Source organism: Gadus macrocephalus, chromosome 1 (genome assembly GCF_031168955.1).
Source record: "Gadus macrocephalus chromosome 1, ASM3116895v1".
Classification (NCBI taxonomy): Eukaryota; Metazoa; Chordata; class Actinopteri; order Gadiformes; family Gadidae; genus Gadus; species Gadus macrocephalus.
The window spans coordinates 8723205-8746638 of NC_082382.1; the positions used below are offsets into that span (position 1 = coordinate 8723205).

General features: G+C 43.0%; 2 protein-coding genes across 3 annotated transcripts; one reads left to right on the forward strand and one right to left on the reverse strand.

The window, feature by feature from the left end:
- Positions 1-429: 429 nt before the first annotated feature.
- Positions 430-2519, forward strand: apobec2b (apolipoprotein B mRNA editing enzyme, catalytic polypeptide-like 2b). 2 transcript variants are annotated; one of them, XM_060052268.1, is made up of 3 exons: positions 430-845; positions 1618-1798; positions 2219-2519. In XM_060052268.1, exons 1-3 carry the CDS (start codon positions 547-549, stop codon positions 2414-2416), a joined length of 678 nt encoding a protein of 225 aa, XP_059908251.1. In that variant the 5' UTR covers positions 430-546; the 3' UTR covers positions 2417-2519. The 2 variants fall into 2 exon arrangements, with proteins under 2 accessions (XP_059908251.1, XP_059907567.1); XM_060051584.1 differs by having other exon boundaries at positions 433-845; positions 2069-2519.
- Positions 2520-2733: 214 nt separating this feature from the next.
- Positions 2734-22218, reverse strand: LOC132453605 (hemicentin-1-like). The gene is made up of 21 exons (XM_060046887.1): positions 22044-22218; positions 19775-19810; positions 15932-16225; positions 15000-15293; positions 13927-14199; positions 12995-13288; positions 11901-12194; positions 10969-11262; positions 10037-10330; positions 8943-9236; positions 8010-8303; positions 7077-7370; positions 6096-6389; positions 5319-5591; positions 5121-5235; positions 4527-4681; positions 4176-4277; positions 3900-3968; positions 3666-3725; positions 3389-3457; positions 2734-3281 (listed from the first exon to the last, which is right to left on the reverse strand). Exons 1-21 carry the CDS (start codon positions 22072-22074, stop codon positions 3235-3237), a joined length of 4170 nt encoding a protein of 1389 aa, XP_059902870.1. The 5' UTR covers positions 22075-22218; the 3' UTR covers positions 2734-3234.
- Between the last annotated feature and the right edge of the window lie 1216 nt (positions 22219-23434).

Genomic DNA, 23434 nt, shown 5'->3' on the forward strand with positions numbered 1-23434 from the left:
CCGCTCCTCCATTCCAGGAATGTCCTCTAAACGGGCCTGGCCGAGTCTCTGGAGCCCAGCAGCTTACAGAGCCCCAGTAGCGGCCAGGGGCTGGTTACCCGTCCACATTGGGAACAGACAGCCAACCCCTTTTATTTATAACCTGCCTGTTGTTGGCTTGTTGACAGTCCCAGCGCCCCGGGGGGGACGCACAGTGTATTTGAGACATGAAATGTTCAACAATCTCATTTGTAGTTTTGGCAGAAAATGTGTCCTCATCTTGAACTCACAGCATTGCACAAAAAGACAATCACACAAACCGGGGGTTGTGTTCGTTGGCCCTGGTAACGGTCAGGGAATGGAAAATGGTTTGTGGGGGGTTGGTGGGATTACTGATCCGACTACCATTGGCCTGGCCCGGTGGACAAACACCCAGCACGACATACAATAGCATCTATTTTGGTCCGTCCACTCATGTTATCAGTCTTCTTTAGACAGACTCTATTCCCCCCCTCTCCCTGTCTTTCTCTCCCAGACTCATAGTAGCCACTCGGGAACAGAGGCAGCATGGCCGACAGGAACACGGGACGCTCCAGCGTCAAGAAGAAGGAGAAGACGACCGGCAAACCGCTAGAAGAGAAGGAGAAAGACAAGACCAAGGAGAAGGCTGTGAAGAAGTCACAGGAGAAACCGGCCAAGAAGACTGAGAAGAGCCCCAAACCGCCGGCCAAGGTGGAGGAAGGAGGGCTGGAGGAGAAGGAGAAGGCTGGAGATGGAGAGGCAGTGGGGGGAGCTGAGGCCAAAGACCCAGGAGACAATGGCGACTTCCAGCCCATTGAGCTGCCGCCGTTTGAGATCGTCACCGGGTGAGTGGACGTCAGCCGGGGTCCGGCAGAACCCCACCTTCCTCTGCCCTGCTCTGACTGTCTCTTCTCTGTTGCTGTTGTCATGGCTTTCTCACCTCTTTTAAATGTTGGTTCCTCTTTTGATCAGTGTGCTTCAGAGATGCGGTGGACTTGTCTGTCGTTTATGAGTCATGTTGTTATGGAATATAAACAGTATCAGTAATGGGAGATGCTAATTACTTGCACCTGCCGTCATTTGTAATACTGCAGAAATAGCAATATGAGTCACAGAGCTCACCGAAGCCCTTTTCCCTGTGCTGTTTTTCAAAGGCCTGTTTGTTATGTCTGTGTAGCCCGAGCTATGAGAGATGAACTGTGTGATCTATTTGTGGAATCGCAACTGGCTAGCTAGGAAATTAACCCTACGGTATATGGCGAAGTTGTATCAAAAGCAGGCTAAGTGTGACTTAGCCTGCTTTTCTTTTTCCAGGGCCCAGTCCATAACAAATCATTCAGCATTTAATTTGGGAACATTTCAGAAAGTTAGAATGTTTAAATGGGCTCCTATTTATTCATTTAAATAAATGGGTAGGTGTCCCTTCGCAGATGGTCATTCATTTATTTGAACTCCAGCCAAGCTATTGTCTAACAAACTGGAGTTTTAAAGTACTTTCCGAAATGGTCGGAGCAAGAGCCATGATCCCAAAAACTGGCAACACATTTACGAACGTCAGGGGGGCTTAAAGGTCTCTCCCTCCCTCTCACTTCAACCCTTCTCTCCTCCCCCACTCAGGCAACAGATGAGCCCGTTCTACTTCAGGTTCCAGTTCAGGAACGTGGAGTACTCGTCGGGCCGGAACAAGACCCTGCTGTGTTTCCGGGTGGACGTGCCGGGGGCCGCCGTGGACCCCCTCATGGGCTACATGGAGGACGAGCACGCCACCGCGCACGCCGAGGAAGCCTTCTTCGATCAGGTCAGTGCAGCTCCAGCAACGACCTGTGCTCGACACTGTGTGTGTGTGTGTGTGTGTGCGTGTGTGTGTCTGTGATTGTGTGCATGCGTGTTTGTGTGCGTGCGCGCGTGTGTGCGTGTGTGCGTGTGTGTGAATTACCATGACACACGCATATGACGTGCATTTTTGACCACCGACGATGATACCATTTCTCCTTCTTTTTCCACAAACTCACCCAACCTCCCCCCTCCATCCTCTCCCCTCCCCCCTCCATCCTCCCACACCTCCCAGGTGCTCCCTAAAAATAACGCCTCACAGGGCTACGACATCACGTGGTACGTGTCGTCCAGCCCGTGCACGGCCTGCGTCGCCAAGGTGACGAGCGTGCTGCGCCAGCGGCAGACGGTGCGCCTCACCCTCCTATGCTCCCGCCTCTTCCAGTGGGAGGAGCCCGAGACCTGCGAGGGCCTGAAGGCTCTGGCCGGCGCCGGCTGCAAGCTGAGGATGATGAAGCCCGCCGACTTCCAGCACGTGTGGGAGACGTACGTGGAGAGGGAGGAGGAGAGCTTCGCGCCGTGGGAGGACTGCCAGGACAACTACAACTACTACACTGAGAGGCTGGCCGGGATCCTCAAGTAGACGTCGCCCACACCAGCGAGCGTGGCATCCCGTGTATATAGTAGACCGCCGCCACGACCTTGGGCCGGAGGTCAATAAATGCTTCCGGTGGAACGGTTTGATACTTTGGTGTTGGTTTGTAGGTGTTTCATTGCTGTTTTATTGGTTGGTTAGTGCAGGGCCAATTAGGCCTTACAGGGCCTAAATTACATTTTTCCCCGGTAAAGGGACATGTTCCCTTGAATTATATAATTAGGGTATATGTCTGTACGAAGTGACAATGCACCACACCAAAAGGCGGCTTTTCTGGGCTACTCCAACCAAAGGACATAGGCTGGTTATGTGGAAGCCAGTTTAATGTAAGTTTTGCAGGTAATGAACATGGCAAGGGTGCTCCACTGCTATGCAGGAGATCTTCCCTAGTGTGCTTGGAGCCTCAGCCAGCCTCAGAATCAGACTTGGCCAGGTGAGGCTACTTAAACCTGCCATCATCCACACACTCTCATAATGTAATTATGATAACACTAGTAAGACAACAGAAAACATCAATGGTAAGTTGTCTAGGACCAATATAAACTTCTGACATATGCCTACATCTTCATACAGATAAGGGAGATGCTGGATAGTCAGTTTGATGTTAGAGGCAGAAGTATGTATGCTGCCACCTGGTGTTTGCTCCAATCATTTCATATCAAACCATCCTACATCAGTAGGTTCCCATTAAAACATGTACAATGCAACAATAAACCATAAACATCAATGAAAAAATAATAATAATTTGCAACTGTTTAACCAAGTCAGGTCAGAACAATGGTTCGAGTCATCACGGTTCAACCAGGTCAATATTTAAAGGACTTTAGTCCACCATTGGTCTCGGACGTCTCAGCTAGAGGGAGAAGCACATGGAAACACAGATACAAATCGTTTACTATTGTGCCAAAAATAAGTATTTGCAGATCATTCAGAAATGTATTTATATTATTGTGATTGTACCTTCGACCTCAGAGAAACTTAATGGAAGAGGTGTTGATTCATGGCAAACGGTGTCTATGTCTTCTGCATCTGCATCAAAAATAATTAAGGTCAACCACATGAGGCATGTGAACAAAGCATGACTAAAGCACGGACACACAGTAAGTAACAACTCTTATGTATCCAAGCAGAGTAAAGCTGATTTCTTAAATCAGATTTAAATAGTGTCCTGTTATTGGCCAACCATTTTTTATGTGTTTTTCAAACGGCGTGACCTGTTTGCGAGGTCAAGCTTTACCTTTAGTTAAAGCCGGCTTTTCCTCATCACTGACATACTCCGCCAGTGGACAAGGTGCAACTGTGTGGAGAACGGGAGGGGATTTGGAATTGATTTAAAATGCATGCAAAGAAAACCAAACCACCAGCATTAAAGCCCAATTTCCATGAAAACGTGGAGCACAACCAAAGAACAGAGTGTCATTTCACAGCACATGCATGAAAGTCACACCTCAACAGTAACCCGACCACATACCATCACTGGCTTGCAGCTCCGCCCTGGTAAGAAAGAGGTTGACCTCTTCGGGTTTGTCTTCGCTCGTGACTGTGGGAAAACAGAAGTAATGTACCACCCTATTATGCTGATGAGAACTGGCCCTTGTGTACAGCAATTATCAGGCCAGAGACATGGTCATTGAATACATGCAGTCTTCTTTTAGATTGCTTGGTTCGATAATACTGAGATCACTTTGGGTCATCTATACAAATCAAATGCCATGGCACCAAGAATGTTGAAACAAAGATGTAAGACCTGGTTTGCGTGTTATTCTCATCACAATGCATCCGATGAAGACAGCGATGATGCCGAAGAACAGACATCCAGATATGGAGAGCAGAACTCTTCTCTTAAGAACTACAAACAAGATGGAGGAAAACCATAAATACATTGATTACGGATATAAATAATAATAATAATAATAATATTATAAATAATATAAAAGGAATAAGATGGCAAATACAATTAAATCCATAACATGTTGCCCAACCTGTCCCAACAGGTTATTTCTAACCAGATCTTACTAATCCTGAGCCTATGAAGAACAAACACTGGGTCTGAGGTCACTAGCTACTAAGAGCTATCAAAACTCCCGCTACTACTCACGGAGATTGGTGGTCTTGAAGGGTTCACTTCGCTGGGAATACAAAGGCCGTGAAGAGCGGTTGCCCATGCAGCTGTAGTGGCTCTGGTTCACGTCTTTACTCATGACCGGGTGTTTGGCGTTAAAAGACAACGGGGACTGCTCACTTCCGCCAAACCTTGATGTTATTAGCATTTTCAATTAGTTCAAGTCAACTCAATTCAATTTTATTTGTAAAGCCTTTAATCACCAGGACAGCCTCAAAGGATTTAACAGGCCATATACTTATGACACCCCCCTGACCCTAGCCACCCAGAGGGCAAGATAAAATGGAACGCAGAGCGGGGGATCCCTCCTTCCAGGGATGATCCGGAGTGCAATGGGTGCCATCATTGACATACTGTAAATACATACATATTTACAGGCAAAACATTTTAAATCGTCGATGGGGTGCTGGCCAGTTAACCATAAAGAGAGTCCAGGCATCCAGTCGTTGCATCGGAACGGCTGCGTGGGCACCGACACCAGGATGAATCGGGCCCGAACGGATGAATCCGGGAGGAGATGGATGCGTGACAGAGTGGCACAGAGTACACACTTAAGCGTTCAGTACCTACCATGTGTAGTTCCACGTGTCTTCGCTCCCGTGCACCTCGCATTTCAGATCCAGTCGATCGGCGGAGAACACCTCAGACCACCCTGTTAGAAGGGTCACCTTGGCCCGGGGACGCACTGTTCCGGAGGGAAACCAATCGTCTAACGCTGGAGATGTTGTTGCGTACAAAGATTGCTCATAAAAAAGAAAACGCACCAACCTTCAACGCTGATGCTTATCGTATTACTGTCCTCCGTGGTAAAGGGTGGTTCCTGTGCTCTTGTTGCATGGCATCGATGCGCCCCGGCGTTGACAGAGGAGGCCGATGGGATGGTGTAGTTCTCCCCTTGATTCGGGAGTTTCACTGAGTCCTTGAACCAATGGAACTCCCATCCAGATGAAGTGCTAACCTTACAGCTGAATTTGATTGATTCCTTGGCATACATCTTCCGATGCCCGGGATCTTGTATTAGCAATGGTGTAGGTTTCTTATCTGGAGGTATGTATGTAGGCATAATCATAATCAACTATGTTCAGATGTTGTGGCCAGAGGGAAAAACACCTAGTCTTTTGCCATTGTTCAATAGATGGACAGATATGACATTTCCCTTATTAATACAATGACGTCATTCTTTTCCCATAGTCATTTTCGGTTTCTGCAATAATAAATATCCTAAAACCTAATATTTGTTTGTTTTACGAACATAATAATGCAGTATAACTACTATATTCCCAGACGCCCAAACATACATGCTCAACACAGGGTTCCTTCTTTAAGGTAGTAGTGGGTCTGTTGTCTTAAAGGGATAATTTAACAAATTAAACATTGGTTTAATTAATTGACATCTACAATTAATTTACTTGAATTAAATACATATTAACAGCCAAATGACCCAACCTCCTTAGTGTACATCACCTGGAACCGCTGAGATAAGAAAAGACTGATGTGTCATACATTTCATACGTAACTAATGATGACATTTTGCAGGATACTCACCATAGACAGATAAGGAGAGTGGCTTGCTGTGTTCAGACGTAACTCTGCCTTTGAGTTGTCCTGTACAGTTGTACTCTCCCTCATGCTCCTGTCTAGCAGAGCTAATCACAAGCTGGGATCCGTCTGACCCAAAAGAGACACCTGGCTCTTGCACCGCCATCTTTTGTCCCCCTCTGTACCAAGTGTAGGTCCAGTCGCCTGGGCTGTCCTGCATCTTACAGTTCATCTCCGCTTTCTCAGAGGGGAAGACATCAGGCCATGGTGTCTGGAGAGCCACCGATGGAACAGGAATCTCTGCAGAAAAGGCAACATTTGTATGTTCCCGTTGTCGCCAACAGTGAGAATCACTCAGGTCGGATTTGACCAACGGGAATATCAACTTGAATACCAATTAACAAGTGAAAGAATGAGGCAAAATGTATGTTCATGTGGAAATTAACTGCCCCCAATAGACTTTCTTAAATGGCAAGTTGACAACATAACAAAGGTCTTGGGAAACTGCTAGGCAGCAGAAGGGAGTTGACCTCCATCTCTGTACCAACGATATTCCCCATCTAGAGGAAACATTCACTTGGCAGCTAAGGGGCACGGACCACAACATACTCAAAACATGAATCATTCATAAGGTAAGCCTTGGTCTGGTGCCCGAAATTGGACAGTTTAATACATTTTAATCAATTAAATGCGTTCAATTGAATAAATTCAATTACATTTTAATGGATTAAATGCAAATATAATAAATGTCATATAATCTGATTTGATTTAAATAAAATTAAATAAATGATATTTTGAACATAGATGCGTATATATCACGGTTACTACACTTTTCATTAGTAGTCTAAATATAATTGAGATATATTAGTTTTTTTTGTGGTCTGTAATTTTTATAATTATTTCAAAAGTCCTGTAAATGTTGCAGCTGTCTCACCTTACCACTATGATTAGATTCTGTAATCATAATGCGCATTAGCAATAACTCACCTTTGACCTCTAAGGACTGTGGTTTGCTGGGTTCAGACTTAACAGGTCTCCCCTTAAGTTGTCCAGTACAGGTGTACTGTCCCGCATGCTCTGGTCTAACCGGTCTAATCGTGAGAACAGATCCTTCTGACCCAAAGGAGACACCTGCCCCCTGCACCACCTCTTGTCCTCCTCTGTACCAGGTATAGGTCCAGAGGTCTGGGCTGTCCTGCATGCTACACTTCAGCTCCACTGACTCAGAGGTGAAGACAGCAGACCATGGTGTCTGGAGAGCCACCGATGGAACGGGAATCTCTGCACACAAGCCAACATAAGTATAAATGTAAACATTGGGAAGCACTGTTGATTGCTTTTCCTTTAAGTTATTATTCATCTATACAACAACTTTCCCTTTATCAAAACGTCCTTCATTTCCAATATCCATTTAACATTTTCCTAATGCTAATATTGTGCAGCCATATAGGCTATATGTTTTTTATAAATATTTCTATATTAACACAGTGATTCTACCGTAGGTCCAACATACAACGGCCCAAAACAAGGTTCCTTCTTTAAGGTAGGGCTGGGTCTGTTGTCCAAATGGGACAATATAACAAAGGCCTTGGGAAACTGCTAGGCAGCAGAAGGGAGTTGACCTCCAACTCTGCACCAACGATATTCTCATCTAGAGGAAACATTCACTTGGCAGCTAAGGGGCACAGACTCCCCAACATACGACTGGTCAAAAACCAGTACAGTTTTATAAGATATGCCTTGGTCTGTTGCCAAAAATTGCACAGTTTAACAAATGAGAATTAATTAAATACATGAAATGTAATCAGTTCAATTATGCTTTAATTGAATAAATGCCCAATAATTCAACATCTACCATCTGATTTGATGACAAACAACAATTTTATTCTGTAATCATAATGCGCATTAGCAATAACTCACCTTTGACCTCTAAGGACTGTGGTTTGCTGTGTTCAGACTTAACAGGTCTCCCCATGAGTTGTCCAGTACAGGTGTACTGTCCCGCATGCTCTGGTCTAACCGGGCTAATCGTGAGATCAGATCCTTCTGACCCAAAGGAGACACCTGCCCCCTGCACCACCGCTTGTCCTCCTCTGTACCAGGTATAGGTCCAGAGGTCTGGGCTGTCCTCCATGCTACACTTCAGCTCCACTGACTCAGAGGTGAAGACAGCAGACCATGGTGTCTGGAGAGCCACCGATGGAACGGGAATCTCTGCACACAAGCCAACATAAGTATAAATGTAAACATTGGGAAGCACTGTTGATTGCTTTTCCTTTAAGTTATTATTCATCTATACAACAACTTTCCCCTTATCAAAACGTCCTTCATTTCCAATATCCATTTAACATTTTCCTAATGCTAATATTGTGCAGCCATATAGGCTATATGTTTTTTATAAATATTTCTATATTAACACAGTGATTCTACCGTAGGTCCAACATACAACGGCCCAAAACAAGGTTCCTTCTTTAAGGTAGGGCTGGGTCTGTTGTCCAAATGGGACAATATAACAAAGGCCTTGGGAAACTGCTAGGCAGCAGAAGGGAGTTGACCTCCAACTCTGCACCAACGATATCCCCATCTAGAGGAAACATTCACTTGGCAGCTAAGGGGCACAGACTCCCCAACATACGACTGGTCAAAAACCAGTACAGTTTTATAAGATATGCCTTGGTCTGGTGCCAAAAATTGCACAGTTTAACAAATGAGAATTAATTAAATACATGAAATGTAATCAGTTCAATTATGTTTTAATTGAATAAATGCCCAATAATTCAACATCTACCATCTGATTTGATGACAAACCACAATTTTATTCTGTAATCATAATGCGCATTAGCAATAACTCACCTTTGACCTCTAAGGACTGTGCTTTGCAAGGTTCAGACTTAACGGTTCTCCCCATGAGTTGTCCAGTACAGGTGTACTGTCCCGCATGCTCCGGTCTAACCGGGCTAATCGTGAGATCAGATCCTTCTGACCCAAAGGAGACACCTGCCCCCTGCACCACCGCTTGTCCTCCTCTGTACCAGGTATAGGTCCAGAGGTCTGGGCTGTCCTCCATACTACACTTCAGCTCCACTGACTCAGAGGTGAAGACAGCAGACCATGGTGTCTGGAGAGCCACCGATGGAACGGGAATCTCTGCACACAAGCCAACATAAGTATAAATGTAAACATTGGGAAGCACTGTTGATCGCTTTTCCTTTAAGTTATTATTCATCTATACGACCTACCCTTTTTCGAAACGTCATTAATTTCCATTATCTATTGAATATTTGCCTAATGCTAGTATTGTGCAACCAATAGGCTGTATGTTTTTTTATGAATATTTCTATATTAACACAATGTTTCTACCATAGGTCCAACATACAACTGCCCAAAACAAGGTTCCTTCTTTAAGATAGGGCTGGGTCTGTTGTCCAAATGGGACAATATAACATAGGCCTTGGGAAACTGCTAGGCAGCAGAAGGGAGTTGACCTCCAACTCTGCACCAACGATATTCCCATCTAGAGGAAACATTCACTTGGCAGCTAAGGGGCACGGACCACAACATACTCAAAACATGAATCATTCATAAGGTAAGCCTTGGTCTGGTGCCCGAAATTGGACAGTTTAATACATTTTAATCAATTAAATGCTATCAATTGAATCAATTCAATTACATTTTAATAGATTAAATGCAAATATAATAAATGTCATATAATCTGATCTGATTTGATTAAAATTAAATAAAATAAATGATATTTTGAACATAGATGCATATATATCGCGGTTACTACACTTTTCATTAGTAGTCATAAATATAATTGAGATATATTAGTTTTTTTTGTGGTATGTCACTTTTATAATTATTTCAAAAGTCCTGTAAATGTTGCAGCTGTGTCACCTTACCACTATGATTAGATTCTGTAATCATAATGAGCATTAGCAATAACTCACCTTTGACCTCTAAGGACTGTGCTTTGCTAGGTTCAGACTTAACGGTTCTCCCCATGAGTTGTCCAGTACAGGTGTACTGTCCCGCATGCTCCGGTCTAACCGGGCTAATCGTGAGAACAGATCCTTCTGACCCAAAGGAGACACCTGCCCCCTGCACCACCTCTTGTCCTCCTCTGTACCAGGTATAGGTCCAGAGGTCTGGGCTGTCCTCCATACTACACTTCAGCTCCACTGACTCAGAGGTGAAGACAGCAGACCATGGTGTCTGGAGAGCCACCGATGGAACGGGAATCTCTGCACACAAGCCAACATAAGTATAAATGAAACATTGGGAGGCACTGTTGATTGCTTTTCCTTTAAGTTATTATTCATCTATACAACAACTTTCCCCTTATCAAAACGTCCTTCATTTCCAATATCCATTTAACATTTTCCTAATGCTAATATTGTGCAGCCATATAGGCTATATGTTTTTTATAAATATTTCTATATTAACACAGTGATTCTACCGTAGGTCCAACATACAACGGCCCAAAACAAGGTTCCTTCTATAAGGTAGGGCTGGGTCTGTTGTCCAAATGGGACAATATAACAAAGGCCTTGGGAAACTGCTAGGCAGCAGAAGGGAGTTGACCTCCAACTCTGTACCAACGATATTCTCATCTAGAGGAAACATTCACTTGGCAGCTAAGGGGCACAGACTCCCCAACATACGACTGGTCAAAAACCAGTACAGTTTTATAAGATATGCCTTGGTCTGGTGCCAAAAATTGCACAGTTTAACAAATGAGAATTAATTAAATACATGAAATGTAATCAGTTCAATTATGCTTTAATTAAATAAATGCCCAATAATTCAACATCTACCATCTGATTTGATGACAAACCACAATTTTATTCTGTAATCATAATGCGCATTAGCAATAACTCACCTTTGACCTCTAAGGACTGTGCTTTGCTAGGTTCAGACTTAACAGGTCTCCCCTTAAGTTGTCCAGTACAGGTGTACTGTCCCGCATGCTCCGGTCTAACCGGGCTAATCGTGAGAACAGATCCTTCTGACCCAAAGGAGACACCTGCCCCCTGCACCACCTCTTGTCCTCCTCTGTACCAGGTATAGGTCCAGAGGTCTGGGCTGTCCTCCATACTACACTTCAGCTCCACTGACTCAGAGGTGAAGACAGCAGACCATGGTGTCTGGAGAGCCACCGATGGAACGGGAATCTCTGCACACAAGCCAACATAAGTATAAATGAAACATTGGGAGGCACTGTTGATTGCTTTTCCTTTAAGTTATTATTCATCTATACAACAACTTTCCCCTTATCAAAACGTCCTTCATTTCCAATATCCATTTAACATTTTCCTAATGCTAATATTGTGCAGCCATATAGGCTATATGTTTTTTATAAATATTTCTATATTAACACAGTGATTCTACCGTAGGTCCAACATACAACGGCCCAAAACAAGGTTCCTTCTATAAGGTAGGGCTGGGTCTGTTGTCCAAATGGGACAATATAACAAAGGTCTTGGGAAACTGCTAGGCAGCAGAAGGGAGTTGACCTCCAACTCTGTACCAACGATATTCTCATCTAGAGGAAACATTCACTTGGCAGCTAAGGGGCACAGACTCCCCAACATACGACTGGTCAAAAACCAGTACAGTTTTATAAGATATGCCTTGGTCTGGTGCCAAAAATTGCACAGTTTAACAAATGAGAATTAATTAAATACATGAAATGTAATCAGTTCAATTATGCTTTAATTAAATAAATGCCCAATAATTCAACATCTACCATCTGATTTGATGACAAACCACAATTTTATTCTGTAATCATAATGCGCATTAGCAATAACTCACCTTTGACCTCTAAGGACTGTGCTTTGCTAGGTTCAGACTTAACGGTTCTCCCCATGAGTTGTCCAGTACAGGTGTACTGTCCCGCATGCTCCGGTCTAACCGGGCTAATCGTGAGAACAGATCCTTCTGACCCAAAGGAGACACCTGCCCCCTGCACCACCTCTTGTCCTCCTCTGTACCAGGTATAGGTCCAGAGGTCTGGGCTGTCCTGCATGCTACACTTCAGCTCCACTGACTCAGAGGTGAAGACAGCAGACCATGGTGTCTGGAGAGCCACCGATGGAACGGGAATCTCTGCACACAAGCCAACATAAGTATAAATGTAAACATTGGGAAGCACTGTTGATCGCTTTTCCTTTAAGTTATTATTCATCGATTCGACCTACCCTTTTTCGAAACGTCATTAATTTCCATTATCTATTGAATATTTGCCTAATGCTAGTATTGTGCAACCAATAGGCTGTATGTTTTTTTATGAATATTTCTATATTAACACAATGTTTCTACCATAGGTCCAACATACAACTGCCCAAAACAAGGTTCCTTCTTTAAGGTAGGGCTGGGTCTGTTGTCCAAATGGGACAATATAACAAAGGCCTTGGGAAACTGCTAGGCAGCAGAAGGGAGTTGACCTCCAACTCTGCACCAACGATATTCCCATCTAGAGGAAACATTCACTTGGCAGCTAAGTGACACGGACCACAACATACTCAAAACATGAATCATTCATAAGGTAAACCTTGGTCTGGTGCCCGAAATTGGACAGTTTAATCCATTTTAATAAATTAAATGCTATCAATTGAATCAATTCAATTACATTTTAATAGATTAAATGCAAATATAATAAATGTCATATAATCTGATCTGATTTGATTAAAATTAAATAAAATAAATGATATTTTGAACATAGATGCATATATATCGCGGTTACTACACTTTTCATTAGTAGTCATAAATATAATTGAGATATATTAGTTTTTTTTGTGGTATGTCACTTTTATAATTATTTCAAAAGTCCTGTAAATGTTGCAGCTGTGTCACCTTACCACTATGATTAGATTCTGTAATCATAATGAGCATTAGCAATAACTCACCTTTGACCTCTAAGGACTGTGCTTTGCTAGGTTCAGACTTAACGGTTCTCCCCATGAGTTGTCCAGTACAGGTGTACTGTCCCGCATGCTCCGGTCTAACCGGGCTAATCGTGAGAACAGATCCTTCTGACCCAAAGGAGACACCTGCCCCCTGCACCACCTCTTGTCCTCCTCTGTACCAGGTATAGGTCCAGAGGTCTGGGCTGTCCTCCATACTACACTTCAGCTCCACTGACTCAGAGGTGAAGACAGCAGACCATGGTGTCTGGAGAGCCACCGATGGAACGGGAATCTCTGCACACAAGCCAACATAAGTATAAATGAAACATTGGGAGGCACTGTTGATTGCTTTTCCTTTAAGTTATTATTCATCTATACAACAACTTTCCCCTTATCAAAACGTCCTTCATTTCCAATATCCATTTAACATTTTCCTAATGCTAATATTGTGCAGCCATATGGGCTATATGTTTTTTATAAATATTTCTATATTAACACAGTGATTCTACCGTAGGTCCAACATACAACGGCCCAAAACAAGGTTCCTTCTATAAGGTAGGGCTGGGTCTGTTGTCCAAATGGGACAATATAACAAAGGTCTTGGGAAACTGCTAGGCAGCAGAAGGGAGTTGACCTCCAACTCTGCACCAACGATATCCCCATCTAGAGGAAACATTCACTTGGCAGCTAAGGGGCACAGACTCCCCAACATACGACTGGTCAAAAACCAGTACAGTTTTATAAGATATGCCTTGGTCTGGTGCCAAAAATTGCACAGTTTAACAAATGAGAATTAATTAAATACATGAAATGTAATCAGTTCAATTATGTTTTAATTGAATAAATGCCCAATAATTCAACATCTACCATCTGATTTGATGACAAACCACAATTTTATTCTGTAATCATAATGCGCATTAGCAATAACTCACCTTTGACCTCTAAGGACTGTGCTTTGCTAGGTTCAGACTTAACGGTTCTCCCCATGAGTTGTCCAGTACAGGTGTACTGTCCCGCATGCTCCGGTCTAACCGGGCTAATCGTGAGATCAGATCCTGCCCCATGCACCACCTCTTGTCCTCCTCTGTACCAGGTATAGGTCCAGAGGTCTGGGCTGTCCTCCATACTACACTTCAGCTCCACTGACTCAGAGGTGAAGACAGCAGACCATGGTGTCTGGAGAGCCACCGATGGAACGGGAATCTCTGCACACAAGCCAACATAAGTATAAATGTAAACATTGGGAAGCACTGTTGATCGCTTTTCCTTTAAGTTATTATTCATCTATACGACCTACCCTTTTTCGAAACGTCATTAATTTCCATTATCTATTGAATATTTGCCTAATGCTAGTATTGTGCAACCAATAGGCTGTATGTTTTTTTATGAATATTTCTATATTAACACAATGTTTCTACCATAGGTCCAACATACAACTGCCCAAAACAAGGTTCCTTCTTTAAGATAGGGCTGGGTCTGTTGTCCAAATGGGACAATATAACAAAGGCCTTGGGAAACTGCTAGGCAGCAGAAGGGAGTTGACCTCCAACTCTGCACCAACGATATTCCCATCTAGAGGAAACATTCACTTGGCAGCTAAGTGACACGGACCACAACATACTCAAAACATGAATCATTCATAAGGTAAGCCTTGGTCTGGTGCCCGAAATTGGACAGTTTAATACATTTTAATCAATTAAATGCTATCAATTGAATCAATTCAATTACATTTTAATAGATTAAATGCAAATATAATAAATGTCATATAATCTGATCTGATTTGATTAAAATTAAATAAAATAAATGATATTTTGAACATAGATGCATATATATCGCGGTTACTACACTTTTCATTAGTAGTCATAAATATAATTGAGATATATTTGTTTTTTTTGTGGTATGTCACTTTTATAATTATTTCAAAAGTCCTGTAAATGTTGCAGCTGTGTCACCTTACCACTATGATTAGATTCTGTAATCATAATGAGCATTAGCAATAACTCACCTTTGACCTCTAAGGACTGTGCTTTGCTAGGTTCAGACTTAACGGTTCTCCCCATGAGTTGTCCAGTACAGGTGTACTGTCCCGCATGCTCCGGTCTAACCGGGCTAATCGTGAGATCAGATCCTTCTGACCCAAAGGAGACACCTGCCCCCTGCACCACCTCTTGTCCTCCTCTGTACCAGGTATAGGTCCAGAGGTCTGGGCTGACCTGCATACTACACTTCAGCTCCACTGACTCAGAGGTGAAGACAGCAGACCATGGTGTCTGGAGAGCCACCGATGGAACGGGAATCTCTGCACACAAGCCAACATAAGTATAAATGAAACATTGGGAGGCACTGTTGATTGCTTTTCCTTTAAGTTATTATTCATCTATACAACAACTTTCCCCTTATCAAAACGTCCTTCATTTCCAATATCCATTTAACATTTTCCTAATGCTAATATTGTGCAGCCATATAGGCTATATGTTTTTTATAAATATTTCTATATTAACACAGTGATTCTACCGTAGGTCCAACATACAACGGCCCAAAACAAGGTTCCTTCTTTAAGGTAGGGCTGGGTCTGTTGTCCAAATGGGACAATGTAACAAAGGCCTTGGGAAACTGCTAGGCAGCAGAAGGGAGTTGACCTCCAACTCTGCACCAACGATATCCCCATCTAGAGGAAACATTCACTTGGCAGCTAAGGGGCACAGACTCCCCAACATACGACTGGTCAAAAACCAGTACAGTTTTATAAGATATGCCTTGGTCTGGTGCCAAAAATTGCACAGTTTAACAAATGAGAATTAATTAAATACATGAAATGTAATCAGTTCAATTATGTTTTAATTGAATAAATGCCCAATAATTCAACATCTACCATCTGATTTGATGACAAACCACAATTTTATTCTGTAATCATAATGCGCATTAGCAATAACTCACCTTTGACCTCTAAGGACTGTGCTTTGCTAGGTTCAGACTTAACGGTTCTCCCCATGAGTTGTCCAGTACAGGTGTACTGTCCCGCATGCTCTGGTCTAACCGGGCTAATCGTGAGATCAGATCCTTCTGACCCAAAGGAGACACCTGCCCCCTGCACCACCTCTTGTCCTCCTCTGTACCAGGTATAGGTCCAGAGGTCTGGGCTGACCTGCATACTACACTTCAGCTCCACTGACTCAGAGGTGAAGACAGCAGACCATGGTGTCTGGAGAGCCACCGATGGAACGGGAATCTCTGCACACAAGCCAACATTTGAATTTAAAAATTTAATATTGTGAAGCTCTATTGATCGGCTTTGGAGTTATCTTTCATAGATATGTGTTCTACTGTTGGCCCAACATACAACAACCCAAAATATGGTTCCTTCTTTAAGGTAGGCCTGGGTCTGTTGTCCAAATGGGAAAATATAACAAAGGCCTTGGAAAACTGCTAGGCAGCAGAAGGGAGTTGACCTCCAACTCTGTACCAACGATATTCCCCATCTAGAGGAAACATTCACTTGGCAGTTAAGGGACACAGACCACAACATACTCAAAACATGAATCCTTCGTAAGGTAAGCCTTGGAATGTTGCCCGAAGTTGGGCAGTTTAACAAATGTTAATTAATTTAATACATTAAATTGAATCAATGAAATCACATTTAGTTTAATAAATGCAATATAATTAATTAAAAGTTGGAGGATTTGATAGCCAATGCATCCCTGGGGGTTGCTCAACTCTCACCAGTGACTAATTAACACCAGTAATTAACACCACATTAACACCAGTGTTAATGAAACAACGCTACTTGGTGTGCTCCCTGCTGGATTTGACACCAGTACTTCCCGGCGTCGGCCAGGCTGGCAGAATCAATAGAGTGATTGGGATCAGTGACCGAAGGACTTGACTGTCCATCATGGAGCAACTGGTACGTCAATTCAGGGGAGCGGCCTTCAGCATGGCACTGGAGGCGGACTGTTTCTGTGGTATAGATGTGACCAGCAGGAGGCGCCAGATGTACGGTAGGAGTAATGCTGGACATGTGGTGGGCAGTGGCTGCTCGTTCAGTCGAGTTTCCGGTAGCGGTGAATCGAATCATGGAATGCACGGTTCTCAGCTCCTCCCTCGTTATCATTCTCAAACGATCGTGGAAGTCGGTCATCAATCAACAACACAACTTTAACCAAACGCAGCGAGATGGGGGGTTATTGGATGTTTAACATATCAGCAAAATAATAGACTTAGCAATGATGGTAGGGTTCCCGGGTGGAGACCGAACCATGAAAGAACGACACAGATTGACGTGACATTCAAATATTTGATTAATCTGGCATGACATAGAAAATACAAAGACAGCATACATTAAGAATTTAACTCGCTCACTAACACCTCGTGCCCACTACCTCCGTCCGTTGACTGATCCCCATTGACTTTGAATGGGAACGGACGCGCAATGCATTGTGGATCCGTCCGTTCCGTTGGAGCCTTTGTCTCCGTCAAAAAGTTGAAAAATTGTCAACTTTTTCGGCAACGACGGATCCGTCATCCAATCAGATTGCGTATGCAAATTTAAGCACTGTGACGCGACTCGGGCTCTGACGATACTGGAAAGTGGGAAAGCGGGTCATCTTGCCTCGCAACAAGCAGGAAGAACCCGGCGAAGCGATTTGATTGGCTGACGGATGCCTCTGCAAAGACTACTCCCCCATCCGTCAGCTACGCCTTCCCACGTCCGTTGACTGACGGTGCAGTGGGCATGTAGGGTAAGTCTCTTCCCCCACCACCACCAGTCAGTGAACGAACAGCGAGTCAGCGACTAGTTGGTCTGGGAGGAGTCGAGTCTGAGACCAAACGAGACGATAGAGAGAGAGGTATCAGTTCGGTTCATTCTTTTCAAAGATTCGTTCATTCGAACTGATTCGGTCGCGAACAACCCATCACTACCACAACCCACTGCTGGGGCCACATTTAACATGCTTAGAATGTGTTAAAAATGGGGGTCCTATTCGGGAGAGAGGCCCCCTTGATGTTGTCAGCTAGATAAATAAATTGTTGTATGAGCTATCTTTCATAGGCTACAATACCGTAGCCTATGTTTGGGCTACCCTGTAGTTCGGTAACAAATCTGTTCGGTATGTTCAACTGTGTTGAAAGCTTTTGGAACCGCGCGGACGGTTTCTGATTCAACTTGCATAGTTTGAGAGCGTTGGCGGCGATGAGGATTGGAGCCATTGGAAACTCAGATTGGTTGTGTGCTAGCGAATCAGCGCGGTGTGTTGAAAGGGCGGGAATGACGATGGTAAACAGACCACATGTGGTGTGTTCCTGAATCCTCGGACGCCAGCCTTCCGAGTTGCACCTTTGACGTAATATCCGGTCTTGGAGCATTTATAGCGTTCCTGTTCATCTTTGTGATTGTGTCACGAAAGGGCTAGTCGTTGTTTATTGTTAGCTACATTAGCCTCTTTAGCAAGCTCGAAAACATAAAACACAATTTTACATTGTATTGCAAGCACATCAAGACTGTGCAATGTATAAATTGGTTAACGGAATAAAGTAGCAATGTAATAAAGTGTGTAAGAGTATTCAACATTAAAATGACCAACGCGGTACAAATACAAAGAAAATAAATCTCTTGCCGGGCGCAGCCATTTTGTTTAGAGCGTCATCACTGCTCTCGGTCTACTTTCAGATTTCCGAAAGTTGAAGACAAAAAGGGGGCGTGCCTCCGCGATTTTTACTCCAAGAAATGCCTTAAGAAGCTGGGAGTTATATTTCATGTAGGCTACACCGTCTAGGCTTCGCCTTATGGGGCTGTCCCGAAAAATTTCAACTATGCACCAATCAACGTGGGCACTGCCCACATTTCCCACGGTACCGTGTATATAAGGCGGCGCAAACCGCCGCCAATCCTCCCTTTTCTTTCAGCATTTGTACTGATCAACGGAAAACGAAGAAATTACTTCCAACCATAAGATGGCCGGTGGCAGCGGCGTGGGCGAGACCACGGACCAACAGCCCTTTTCAGGGCCACTGGAGAAAGCTCCTATAGGAGCTTGGGGGCCCTTTTCAACCACCACTTTTTTGGTGGTTTAAATGGCAATTTCAATCACTCGTATTACTGCAATACCTTACTGCGCCCGTATCTCTGCCTATGGCCTATAGCCTACTTATTTTGGAGCGCCTGGTCCTCTGCCAATGCTACCGCGACAACAGCTTTCCGGGTGGCGTCCTTGTTTTCCTCCAATGACCGAGCAAAATAATAAAACGCTTGAAGTGTGGGCGTGGCGTCAGATCCGAGATCCGAGTTGGTTCGCAGAGAATACTCGAACGCAGCATTCTTTAATGTTTGTTTATTTTTCACACACACATACAAACTCACACACACACACACACACACACACACACACACACACACACACACACACACACACACACACACATAGAGAGACGCACACACACACACACACACACACACACACACACACACACACACACACACACACACACACACACACACACATAGTCGTTTTTTACTTAAACCCAAAGCTACTTTTGAGCCAACAGCAGCCCCATATTGTCATGCTAACAGTATGTGTTCAAATTAATCACATAGCTCTAACACACATTCTATCTACCCCTCCCCTCTCTTTCCCTTCTCACTCCCTTTACTTCTCTCTCTCTTACTGCCTCTGAGAACAATCTCATAATATATTCCTACTATGTAACAATCTGCAACAATAAGCTTATTACTTGTTCAGAATAGCCTACATTTCGTAAATAATAAACTCTTAACATTCTTACCGGATTCATCTATAGCAGTACACAGGGCGGTGAAACCTGTTGGGAAGACAAGGGGCAGGATTCAGATGAGTCAAAGGATATTTAAATTGGGATTTTTTATCCAAAGTGACTTCCAACCATTCATTCACACACCGACGGCGGAGTCGACCACGCAGGGCGACAGCCAGCTCGTCGGGAGACGTCAGGGTAAGGTGCCTTGCTCCGGGACGCCTCGACACTAATCTAGAAGGAGCCAGGGATCGAACCAGCAACCGTCTGGTTACAAGTCAACCCGCTCTACCTCCTGAGCTACTGCGCAAAATCCCAATTTTATATTTAGTTGAATAGAAAATACTATAACGGGTGTATTAGACATCAAGAGTCATGTAGACCTAATGGAAATAAGTAATGCCATACAATAAGTAAGGCCACCACAGGCCGCCTGTGGTGGCCTGTGAAGGATATTGGATTGGATATATTCAATATGTATTCAATATATATTGAATATATCCAATGTATATTTTGGATATATTGAATATATATTGAGTATATATATACTGGATATATTAAATATCGAGCCAATTTAGCCTGCCATATTCATCACCCCTCTCCTATTTCTTGTTTGCAAAGGCTGAGACACTTCAAATGTATTGGGGTTACGTCGTTAGGTCACTGGATGTGACTGTAGAGATTTCAGACATGTAGTCACAACAGGGGCGATTTGGCGGGGGGGGGGGGGGGGGGGGGGGGGGGTTGTATTCTGGAAGGCAATTTAGCCTGCCAGAATACAACCCCCCCTCCTATTTCTTGTTTGCAAAGTCTGAGACACTTCAGAATTGTTGGGGCTACATCTTCAGGTCAATGGATGTGACTCCAGCAATTTCAGACTTGTAGTCATAACAGGGGACATTTGGCAGGGGGGGGGGGGGGGGGGGGGGTTGTATTCTGACAGCCAATTCATGCTGGCAGAATTCTACTCACTCATTCAAAATGATGTTCTGATATAATATAAACACTAATATTGTCAGAAGGAACAGCGCCTCGAACTAAATGAAAGTATGGGGCGTTGACAATAAGCAAATGCGCGTTCACGCGAAGGGGGGTTGTAATATGCGCCCTGTTGGGGCTTATTTTCCCGATAATGACCGGTGTTCTGTGCGACATTATCCCTTACATATTTCATATAAGTCCAGACCAACATAACGGTTATGCGCGTGAGACATACGAACGTACGCTTAACACTTTTGTAAACGCCATACATACAGTACATTTGGATTGCATGAATAGATCTGTGGAATAGATCTATTCTGATTAGAAATATAATAGGATCCGAAGTGTCCATGTAAACGAACGCTGCTGTGTGAGGCTATTGGGAAGCGAGGGCAACAGAGAATTCACGTTTTTCCTTTCATCTGCTGGTTTCGCAGCCTCACAGTAAAAGACAGAAACTGCAGGAACAGTATTGTTCACATATGTTCCAAGATCACCGGAGTGAAAGACAGGGACTTTTTTTGCAATGGGCAAATCATCAAGAAAGCAGCAGGAAAGTCGTTCATCCCCTCTGCAATTCGACTGCTAAATGCTCATGCTGTTTGTATGTTACTGTACCTACAACAAGCTGCTCAAACAAATTGCCCGTAGTGGGATTAATAAAGTTGTATTGTATTGTATTGGGTAACACTTTATAATAAGGTGCCATAATAAATAGCAAACTAGTCATTACCTAAGCCTTTGTTAATATTTCATAATTGTTACTAAATTATCTATTTGGCTGAAGTTAATCGTTTTTTCGTAATCAATTAAATATTAGTTGTTTGCATAACCCTAACCCAACCCTAACACACGCCCCAAACCCTAACCCTAACAAGCGATACTCTGTGGTCAGTGAAAAAAAACTATTAACTTGTGCCAAATAGATATTTTAGTAACCATTAACAAATATTAATAAAGGGTTAGGTAATGATTAGTTTGCTATTTATTATGCCACCTTATTATAAAGTGTTACCTTGTATTGTATTTTAAAAGCAACACGTGAGTTGAGAGAGACTCTTCTGAATCGCTAGTAAACTTGTTTCTCCTATATTGCAAGATATAAACTAATTTCTGTCATTATTCAAGAAATTTGCATTGCAACCACCTCACCTCATGAATGTGCAAAATATATGAAACAAAAACCACATACTTGAATTGTGTTCCAACTTATTTGTTATGGCAAGTTATAAAAGTAAGTTGGAGTGAAAAAGTAGAAAGTTTCAGTTTTGTTTGAGAATAAAACCATATAATAACTCACATATAATGCAGAAGAGTTCAATCAGCTCCATTTCTTGTTTGAGCCAGCCGTTAGGTTTGGGTTTGAGGTTACCATGCAGATAGACCTACTGTGCACAGACAGGTATGAATGTCAAATGTGCATAATGTTTGTGTGTCTTGCCGCTAAAGGAAATGAACATAACATGAAGCACGGTATGAGTTTCATTTCTGAATACACCACAGAACCTCTTCCTGTCTCCTTGATATGTGTCATTTTGCCCCAAGCAGCAGAAGTGTTTGTGCATGAATATTTGAGTAATACAATGAAGCCCATTCTCGAGAGTCTATGGAAACAATTTGCCTGAAAGTAAAAATAAGTTTTCCTCTAAAGTAATCAAAATTCTATTTAAATTGTTTTTGATGTATGAATTCAGATATACTTTCAATTCCGATTGAACTCTACCTTTTAAGAGTAGCCTAAGATCTCTTTGAAGTGGGGTAAACTGTAAAGTGTACTTGGATTGCCTTTGGAGTTATTATAAAAAATAAAATCAGTACAGTAGGAACAAGTTCACAAGCAATAGAAGTCTTTCTCAAAATCGGATAATCAACCAGCATACAGTCTTGGCTAAACATCATAGGAACAGAGTCTGACCTCCTCATCTGCTGGATCCCTCTGTAGGCCTCCTCATCTGCTGGATCCCTCTTTATGCCTACCTCTGCTGGAACTACAGGTGCTTCATTCGTTCGCATTAGGTATTTGTTTGAGACTTAATGACAAAAACATTTTAAAGTATCTATAATGTTCAACATTATAGCATATTATGCTTAGATGTCACAATCACACACACATATACAAACACACACACACACAAGCTAGCAATCATACTCTTTGTAATAAACCATGTGAAAGTGATGTTCAGATGAAGAAATGAAGAACAAGCCACCACAAACCACGAGAAAGAAACCAACACAGGAAGAACGCAGGACATACATCCCCCATGCTGACATTACATTTAACACATTGACCTCCTTAGATCATGTGATACTATCTTTTTGCATTAAAATATTGCAGATGATCTTCATTATGAATGACCCCCAGGCCAGTATCGGTTCTTGTCTATAACCTTGAAAAAGGGGTTCAAACTGGAGAGGACCCAAAATGTTGGCGCTGACTAGATGGTTCACAATAGCCTTTAAATCAAGCAGGTTACATTTAGTTTGGTACTCTGAACAAGTGACACAAAAACCTCTCAAATGCAGATCAATTCACTATATGTAAATATGTCTTTATTTTGTCTTTCAACAGTTTTTTTTGTTGAGCGTATTTGCTACACTCCTACGTCTAATTGAACCACAGAAAGAGCATCCATATCAGACAATTCCCTCCTTCTGAAAACAACTAGAAAATGTATCGCCTGACTCTGATCT

What these genes read in the sequence shown, in the direction of transcription:
- apobec2b (XM_060051584.1), top strand. Translation starts at nt 547, where the DNA reads ATGGCCGACAGGAACACGGGACGCTCCAGCGTCAAGAAGAAGGAGAAG. An exon ending in CCGTTTGAGATCGTCACCGG is followed by an intron (nt 846 to 1,617) that starts GTGAGTGGACGT and finishes TCCCCCACTCAG; the next exon opens with GCAACAGATGAGCCCGTTCT. An exon ending in AGGAAGCCTTCTTCGATCAG is followed by an intron (nt 1,799 to 2,068) that starts GTCAGTGCAGCT and finishes CACACCTCCCAG; the next exon opens with GTGCTCCCTAAAAATAACGC.
- LOC132453605 (XM_060046887.1), bottom strand. Translation starts at nt 22,074, where the DNA reads ATGGAGCTGATTGAACTCTTCTGCATTATAT. An exon ending in TGAACTCTTCTGCATTATAT is followed by an intron (nt 19,811 to 22,043) that starts GTGAGTTATTAT and finishes TCTTCCCAACAG; the next exon opens with GTTTCACCGCCCTGTGTACT. An exon ending in AAGTTTCTCTGAGGTCGAAG is followed by an intron (nt 3,282 to 3,388) that starts GTACAATCACAA and finishes TTCTCCCTCTAG; the next exon opens with CTGAGACGTCCGAGACCAAT.